At 37.9% G+C, this 9908-nt stretch overlaps 1 protein-coding gene across 1 annotated transcript in view; it reads right to left on the minus strand.

Annotated features, from left to right (window-relative positions):
• Nucleotides 1–9908, minus strand: part of TMC2 (transmembrane channel like 2) — a 175258-nt gene that overhangs the window by 3795 nt on the left and 161555 nt on the right. The window contains exons 15-16 of the mRNA XM_007934687.2: nucleotides 7883–8008; nucleotides 6660–6738 (exon numbers count right to left, since the gene is read on the minus strand). Of these exons, the coding sequence (XP_007932878.2) occupies nucleotides 6660–6738; nucleotides 7883–8008 (205 nt within the window). The remainder of the gene's footprint in view (nucleotides 1–6659; nucleotides 6739–7882; nucleotides 8009–9908) is intronic.

Raw genomic sequence — 9908 nt, forward strand, 5'->3', positions numbered from 1 at the left:
TATTTCTGTTGGGAGTGGCACAAAACAATGTTCTGGGAGGTGCCCACTCTCTCTCTCAGGTGCTTAGAGTTCTGATGCTATAATTGGCTAGTTTGACCACCCTGCCGGGGCTTAAAGGAGGCCTCCTAGAGGCAGAACTCTCTCTGACTGCTGGTCGAGGAAGACGTGCTGCTGAAAGAGACACACGCTCTGGAAAGAGACACATGCTGCTGGGAAAGAGACGCAAGAGACATGCATTGCTGAGTGAGACACCAAGGGACCAGTACTGCCGGGAAAGAGACTGTGAGAGACTGTTGGCTGAGGGACGGTGGGCTGGGAGAGAGACTGAGCATTTTTCTTGAACTCAAATTGTAGCCTGGTGCTTCCCTAATAAACCTCATAATCTGTGAGTTCTGTGTGGCCACTGCAGCGAATTATCAAACCCAGGAGAGAGGTGGTGGGTACTTTGGGAGGAACGGTTGGTGAAAGGGCTGGAGGGAGGCAGCATGTCTGGCCTTGCAGTAATAGGCCTTGGTTTACTGCTGGTAATCCTTCCTTCCCCTTGTAGGGCTAGAGGAGGTCAGGACATGTGGCCTCCTTGTAGTTTTTGCACTGACCTATGATAGACAGCAGCCAATACCAGCTCTCTCATCCTCAACTGCTCTTCATGAACAGCTAACAGAGATCTGTGTACATATTCTCATTCTCTATTATGCCCAACAGGAGACATACAGGTGGTATCTAAGTGCTACCAACTGGTGAATAGAGGAGCACAGTACCCTGCTCACACAGATGCATCAAAACAAAATAAAGGGGAAAAAAAATCTTGGGCTAATCACATCAACATACAACCACAGATTAAACATAATACAACAACATCATAATGTCTCAGAGACAATTGACCATCCCAGTCTACACAAAGAAGCAAGATAAAGTAGTGGAAACAAGGGACCAGGATATAAACCCAGAAAACAACCTTGAGGAAAAAGCAGCATTAGAACTCCCTGATAAGGAATTCCAAAGAATTGCATTTAGGTACCTTCAATGGATTGAGAGACAGATCAAGGAAGACACTAACAATATTCAGGAAAACACTGACAAAATTAAGGAAAACACAGAAAAAAAACTCTAGAACAATTTAGGAAAACAGTACAAGAAACAAACTGACAAAATAAACAAAAAATTAGAAAAGATACCAAAAAAACCTAGGAATCCAGAAGATTAATACTAAGATTCAGAAATAGATAACACATTAAATGGGCAATGGAGTAGAATTGACTCAATGGAAGACAGATTTAGTGAGATTAAAGAGAAATACCTCAATACTACTTTGTTAAGGGATCAATCAGAAAAATGATCAAAACAAAATGAAGAAACCCTAAGATTCATGTAAGATATCATCAAGAGGTTGGGCAATCTATTTCCATAGTGATACCACCTCAGAAACCCAAGAGGTGTCGCTATGAATCAGATCTGACTCAATGGCAGTGAGTTTGGTTCGGTTTGTTTTTAACTGGAATTCCAGAACAGGAAGAGACAAATAAAACCACAGAGAAAATTGTTAAAGATTTGTTGGAGAAGAGTTTCCCTAATATGATGAAAAACAAGAACAAGATACCAATTCAAGAAGTTCAATGAACCCCAAAGAGAATAGACGTCAAAAGGAAATCACTGAGACATATCATAATCAAACTCACCAAAACCAAAAAGACAAAGAAAGAATCCTGAAAACAGCATGAGAAAAATAAAAAGTTACCTACAAAGGGTAACTGATAAGACTAAGCTCTGACAGCTTGTGGGGCAGGAGTGCATGGGAGGGAAGGACACAGGAAAGAAGTGGGAGGGGAGCTGTTGCATTGCAGTAAATATTATGAGACAAAGTGTGTGTGAACTGCTGTATGGAAAGTAAATTTGCTCTGTAAACTTTCACCCAAATCAAAATAATTTTTTTTTTTTTAAAAAAAAGACTAAGCTCTGATTTCTTAGCAGAAACCATGTAGAAGAGAAGGCAATGTGATGATATATATAAAGTGAAAGGAAAAAATTTCAAACCAAGAATTATATACCCAGCAAAATTGTCTCTCATATATGATGGTGAAATTAGAACATTTCCATATAAACATAAACTATGGGAATTTGTTAAAACCAGACCAACCTTACAAAAGATGTCAAAGGGAGTCCTTCAGACAGAGAACCAACAACAGCAAGCATCAACTGATGATTAATACACATGATGACATAATTCAGAAACCAACACAGTTGTAGAAGTATCCAAAGTAAAATTAGCTTACAAGACTGTAAACAAGGAACCATTAATTGGTAAATAAGGACAACTATAAGCCAAAAAGAGGGCATAAATAGGGTAGTTATGTTGTTGTTGTTGTTATGTGCCATCAAGTTGGACCTGACTCATAGCGATCCCTCCTTGGGTTTCTGAGGTAGTATCACTACAGAAGTAGATTGCTCCATCTTCCTTCCAAGGAGTGGCTGATGGGTTTGAACCACCAGCCTTCTGGTTAGCAGTCAAGTGCCTTCTAAATGGTGAGGAAGTCAAGACAATTGAGAGATAGAACAAACTGTTCTAAATTTGACAAGAAAACTATAAATCACAGGGTAAGCACAATGAAATATATGATAAACTTTCACATCAGAATAATAAAGAGGAGAGGCAAAAATATTTAGCAAATACTAAATAGCAATGAAGGAAATGATAACAAAATTCATAAGCAGAATAAGCTCAACACAGAAAATTATACAGAAGAAAGAAATCCACAACACCATGAAAAAACACATAACAAAATGACATTAATAAATTCAGACTTGTTGATAATTACACTGAATGTAAATGGATTAAATGAACCATTCAAACAGACAGTTGCAGACTGGATAAGAAAACATGACCCAATAATATGCTGTCTACAAGAGACTTACCTTAGACACAAAGACAAAAATAGACTGAAAATAAAATGTTGGAAAAAGATATATCAAGCAAATGGCAGTAAAAAATGAGCAGGAGTGGCAATATTAATTTATGATAAAATAGACTTTTAGACAAAAAACACCATAAGAGACAAGGAAGGACATTATATAATGATTAAAGGATCAATTGAACAAGAGGACACAACCATAATAAACATTTACACACCCAGTGAAATAGCCTCAAAATACATAAATCAGACTTTAACAGAATTGAAAAGACAAATAGATGACTCCATAGTAATAGGAGGAGACTGTAATACACCACTTCCAATAAAAGATAGAACTGGAAAGAAACTCAACAAAGGTGCATAAAAACTAAACAATACAATCCACCAACTTGAGCTTATAGACATCTACAGAGCACTTTACCCAACAACAGTACATTCTTTTCTAGTGCACATGGAACATTCTCCAGGACAGACTATATGTTAGGCCACAAAGCACGCCTCAATAAATTAAAAACAAAACAAAACATTGAAATACTGCAAAGTGTCTTCTCAGATCACAATGCTATAAAATCAGAAATCACAATAGGAAGATCAATGGAAAAAGAGCAAATGCATGGAAATTGAATAACACCCTCCTTAAAAATGACTAGGTAATAGAAGAAATGAAAAATGAAATAAAAATTCCTTGGATGAAATGAGAATAAAAACACAATATACCAAAATCTTTGGGACACAGCAAATGCAGTTATCAGAGGGCAATTTATAGCAATAGATGCACACATCAAAAAAGAAGAAAGAGCCAATATCAACACCTTAATCCAACATCACCAACAATTAGAAAAAGAGCAGCACAAAAAACCTACAGTCACCAGAAGAAAAGAGATAATCAAAATTTGAGCAGAAATAAATGAAACAAAAAATAGAAAGACAATAGAAAAATCACTAAGGTTAGAAGTTGATTCTGTGAAAAGATTAATAAAATTGACCAACCACTGCCAAATTTAACAAAGGAAAAGAAGAAGATGCAAATAACGAATAAGAATGAAATGGGTGACGTCACAACAGAACCAACAGAAATAAAAAGAATAATATCAAGATACTATGAAGAACTGTAGTTCAACACATTTGAAAATCTAGAAGAAATAGGAAGATTTCTAGAAACACACTACTTACCTAAATAGACTGAGGTAGAGCATTTGCACAGAACCATAACAAAAGAAGAAATTGAACAGGTCATAAAAAAATTACCAATAAGAAAAAGTCCAAGCCCATATGGTTTCACTGGAGAATTCTACTGAACATTCAGAAAAGAATTGACACTAATCCTACTCAAACTATTCCAGAACATAAAAAAAGGAGGCAATCCTCACAAATTCATTTTATGAAGCAAGCATAACCCTTGATACCAAAACCAGGCATAGACATCCCTAGAAAAGAAAATTACAGACAAATATTCCTCATGAATATAGATGCAAAAATCTTCAGCAAATCCTAGCCAATGGACTCCAACAACATATATAAAAAAATAATACATCATGACCAAGTGGGATTCATACCAGGTATGCAAGGATGGTTCAACATTAGAAAAATGATCAACATAATCCATCACATAAGTAAAATAAAGAATCACATGATCATATTAATAGATGCAGAAAAGGCATTTGATAAAATCCAACATCCATTCCTGATATAAACTCTCAGAAAAACAGGAATAGAAGGGACATTCCTCAACATAATAAAGGACATATATGCAAAACCAACAGCCAACATTATTCTCAATGGAGAGAGACTGAAACCCCTTACAAACAGGAACCAGACAAAGATGCCCTCTATCTCCACTTCTATTCAATATTGTATGGGAAGTCCTAGCCAGGGCAATAAGACCAGAAAGGGAGAACAAAGGCATCTAGATTGGTAAGTAAGAAGTAAAACTATCCCTATTTGCAGATGATATGATCCTATACCCAGAAAACACAAGAGAATCAGCAAAAAACAAAACAAAACAAAACAAAAAAACCCTTCTGAAAGTAATTGAGAGATTTAGCATAGTGGCAAGATACAAGATCAACATACAAATCAGTTAGATTCCTCTACACCAGCAAAGAGATCTCTGAAAAGGAAATAAGGAAATCAATATAATTTATAATAGCTACCAAAAGGATAAGATACTTGGGAATAAATCTTACCAGGAACACAAAAGACCTTACAAATAAAATTACAAAACACTACTTTAAGAAACCATAAGAGATCTACATAAATGGAAGAACATTCCATACTCATGGGTAAGAAGATTGAACATTGTGAAAATGTCAATACTGCCCAGAGCAACCTACCCATTAAATGTAATCCCAATCCAGATTCCATCATATTCTTTGAAGATATGGAAAAACCAATCACTGATTTTATGTGGAAAGTAAAGAGAACTCAGATAAGCAAAGCACTACTGAAGAAGAAGAACAAAGTAGGAGGTCGCACACTCCCAGATCTCAAAACCTACTATACAGCCACAGTAGTCAAAACAGCCTGGTATTGGTACAACAACAGACACATAGACCAGTAGAACACAATTGAGAACCCAGATATCGATTCATCAACCTATGGTCAACTGATCTTTCACAAAGGGCTGAAATTCATTAAATGGAGAAGAGATAGTCTCTTAGCAAATGGTGTTGGCAAAACTGGATGCCCATTTGCAGAAAAATGAAACAAGATTCATATCTCACACCATACACAAAAACTAAATCCAGATCGATCAAAGTCTAAAACTATAAAGTTCATCAAAGAAAAAATAGGGGCAGATTTGGGTCCCCTAATTTATGGCATAAATAGACTATCAAGCATAACCCAAAATGTATAAACAGCAGAAGATAAAGTAGATGATTGGGACTTTTTAAAAATTAAATTCTTATATGCATCAAAAGACTTCTCCAAAAGAGTAAAAAGAGAAAAGATAATCTTTGAGAAAAGATAATCAGCAATGACATATCTGACAAAAGACTTATCTCTAAAATTTATAGAAGACTCTAACACCTCATCTTTAAAAAGACAAAAAATCCAATTTAAAAATGGGTACAAGACATGAACAGACCCTTCACTAAAGATGTTATTCAGGCAGCAAACAAACACATGAAGTATATGCGGGTCCAAGCACTACACTACCAGAGCTCCCATAGCAGCACTAGATAATGAAAACAAATGGAATAGCAAACTGTGGTACATACACCCAATGGACTACTATGAAACACTAAAGAATAATGTAGAGTCTGCAAAACACTGCATAACATGGATGAACTTGGAGGACATTATGCTGGGTGAAAGAAGTTAATCACAGAAGGACAAATATTGTATCAGTCCACTATTTATGCTAATGGTGGTGGAAAATTTTGGAAAAGGATAGCAATAATGGTGGCACAACATGAAAAATGTCATTAATGCCCCTGAGCTGTAAATGTGAAAGTTATGTTGGCAAATGTCTTGTGTATGTTTTCACCACAATAAAAGTAAAAAAAAAAAAAAAATCCTCTGTTCTTTAGCAACCTCCCATAATTTCAATCATTATTGTTATGTACCTTGAAGTACCCCTAGAACATAGATGCTGCTGTTGAATCTCACAAGGCTACTTCCTGTAATATAGATGTTTTTAGATTTGATTTTAAAGGAAGCAAATGCAATTGACCTTGCAGAGCAAATTTGGAAAAACATAAAAACATGAGATGTTTTTACCCTCTAGGAGGAAATTTCTGGTAGACTCACCGCTTGGATTTTCTTCCTCAGCTGGGCATTAGCTCGAGCAAGGCTTTTAGAAACTGAGTTCAAATAGTAGATGGCCAGGCTGCAAGAGAGAAACATGTCTCCTGGTTCCTACCATCTTGGGAAGGACAAAATCCCACACCTTTCCAAAGGAACCAAGTCAGGGATTTCTGGAACAGATGCCATGCCTTTTCATTAGGTCAAGGGGTTATTCTACCATCCTATGTTCCTCACTCAACCTGGACAAGGTCAAGAAGCCCCTGCTCCTCCCTCTTTCTCCCTTCTCTAGTCTATTAAGTGTGGCCATTACCTACACATCTCTACTTTTGAGAGAGCTCAGCAAGGATTGGCCTAAGGGATCACTTCTCTTTTGGGCAGTCTGAGGGGTCGGAGCGTGGCAAGGTTTCTTTTTCGCAAAAGAAGTCACACATCTCCTGGGCACCTGCCCTGTGCTTGTCTCTGTGCCACATGCACATGAAGTAGAAAGAATGAATTCCCATCTCTACAGATGAGAGTGATGAAGTAATTTTCCCAAGGACACCCAGCCCTTAGTATTCTGTACCAATTGCGATTGAGTCGTTCTGAATCATGTTGACCTCATGTGTGTCAGAGTAGAACTGACATACGGTTTTTGATGGTTGATTTTTGAGACGTACATTGTGGTAGAGGGCTTTGTAGGTAATGGCAGTGCCCACCATGTCCCTTGGACACTATCTATCAGCTTTCTCTCGGAAAGATTTGCCACTACCAGTACGTCTGTGCCTGAGGCTTCCTTTTCAGTCCCTTACAGAAATCATTCTACCCATGAACACAACTGGTCAAAATTGCTGGAAATTATCCTCTCATCTCCTGGTAGCCCTCAACCAATGGTTTATGAGAGCTAGTCTACAAATGCCCCAAGTCTCTACCATTAGAGTGGGATAACTCTGAGGTATAAGTTCTACACTCTCTCCAAGAGTTCCCAGCAGGATCAAGTCATTAAGTGTAGCAAGACTAAGAGAGAACTTTCCCTTTCCTGTATCACTTCTCCACTTATCTCCCCAAATAAACTACTTGAATTTGAGTCCTTTTCTCATGGTCCACTTGTGGAGAATCCAGACTAACACAGAGGGCAAGAAAGAAGGGCTTGTCAAGCAACATCTCAACCGCAAGGGGAAGTTTCCATGCAACAGAGCATGGAACAAGCATTGGGCAAGATACTGAAAAATGGGCTCTGGCCAACTTACAACATCAGCAGGATGGCTGGAATGATCAGGCCTGGATTGGCAAGAAAAGCAAAGATCTTTCCTAGGAAGGTTGGGAAATCAGTTTCAATGGTCTCTTGGATGACATCGTACATTCTGTTTTTCCCACTGTAAAAAGGAGAGGATGGGTTACAAATATTGCAAAGTGCATGTGACACAAAGAATCGTATCTATGCCCCACAGATCCAAAGCCACCACTCACCACTGCTTTTCTGGAAGAAAAAGCTCTGTTGCAAACGGACTATGAATGAAAAATTTTCCATAAGGGGCTGCCATTTTGGCTACGGCTAATAGCTGGATCACCACACTGGCTCACAAGTTTCATGGCCTTGGTACCTGAAACATCTCAAACCACAGTGGTGTTCTGTATCTGACACATTCCTGAGAAAGATAAAAATGGACTTTTCCTATGCTCTACTGGGGAGAAAGTTGCCTATGACGTAGCCATAAGACCAACGTGGAACTTCCTCTGGGTTCATTGTCATGGAAACAATTCAGCTCATGTTGTCTCTCAAAAATACCTAGAGTTTGTCTTCAGGCTATAATTCTAGGATTAGAACTGGCTCCTGGCCAATTCACAATGGTATATTCAATGATTTTCTTCAAATATCTAAGAACTATTATGCAGAGTGACTTCCTCTAAGGCCTGTGTGGGAACCACTGGACTATGCTGGCTCTTGTTGGCAGTTTTGACACTCACAAGTGGTCTTTGGGATATTAAATTTCTAGTTTAAATCCTGCTCCTCCATTTAGTTGTGGTATACACATGCCTCTGCTCACACCCTGACTCTTTTCGCTAGAGTTGATGTGGCTATTAAAACTAAATTAAAAATTAATCAAAATGAAAAATTCAGTTCCTTAGTCACACTAGCAACATTCCAACTGCTCAACAGTCACGTGGCTAGAAGCAACTATATTGGAAGAGCAGACATGGAATATTTCTGTCATTACAAAAAGTTCTAGTGGACAGTGCTGCAGAGATTTGAGATCAGTGGGCAAGATACTGAAAATTTCCTTGACCTAGTTTCATCATTTATATAATATAATATAACGTAATGTAACATAACATAACGTAACACAACATAATGTAATGTAATGTAATATATAACACAATATAGTATTATAAGTATAATAACAGTACCTTCCTCAGAAGATTGTTTAAAGGAGATAGAAGTGAATTAATAGAAAACACTTAGTATGATGCTGGTAAGTTATAAGTGCTCTCCAAAATATTGCAACTGTTGTTATTGTTAGGTGGCATCGAGTCGGCTCCGACGCATAGTGACCCCATGTGAAGCAGAATGAAACACTGCCCGGTCCTGTGCCACCCTCACAATCATTGCTATACCTGAGCCCATCATTTCAGCCACTTGTCAATCCATCTTGTTGAGGGCCTTCCCCTTTTTCACTGACTCTCCGCTTTACAAGCATGATATCCTTCTCCAGGGAATGGTCCCTTCTGACAACATCACCAAAGTAAGTGAGATGAAGTCTGTTCATTCTTGCTTCCAAGGAGCATTCCGGCTGCACTTCTTCCAGAACAGATTTGTCAGTTCTTTTGGCAGCCCACGGTACTCACAGCATTCTTTGCCAACCAAGTAATATGAAATCTTTAAGAACTTCAATCTTTTCTCCATTTGTTGTGATGCTGGTTATTGGTCCAGTTGTGAGGATTTCTGTTTTCTTTATGTAGATATGTAATCCATTCTGCAGACTGAAGTCTTTCATCTTCATCAGTAAGTGCTTCAAGTCATCTTCACTTTCAGCAAGCAAAGTTGTGTTGTCTGGATATCACAGGTTGTTAATGAGTCTTCTTCTAATTCTGATGCTGTGTTCTTCTTCATATAGTCCAGCTTCTCGGATTATTTGTTCAGCATACAGATTGAATAAGTATGGTGAAAGGATACAACCCTAACACACTCCCTTCCTGATTTTAAACCATGCAGTATCCCCTTGTTCTATTTGAACAACAGCCTCCTGGTCTATGTACAGGTTCCTCATGAGCATG

This window comes from Orycteropus afer, unplaced genomic scaffold, assembly GCF_000298275.1.
Source record: "Orycteropus afer afer isolate SDZICR_OR568_19922 unplaced genomic scaffold, OryAfe1.0 scaffold00020, whole genome shotgun sequence".
Taxonomy (NCBI): domain Eukaryota; kingdom Metazoa; phylum Chordata; class Mammalia; order Tubulidentata; family Orycteropodidae; genus Orycteropus; species Orycteropus afer.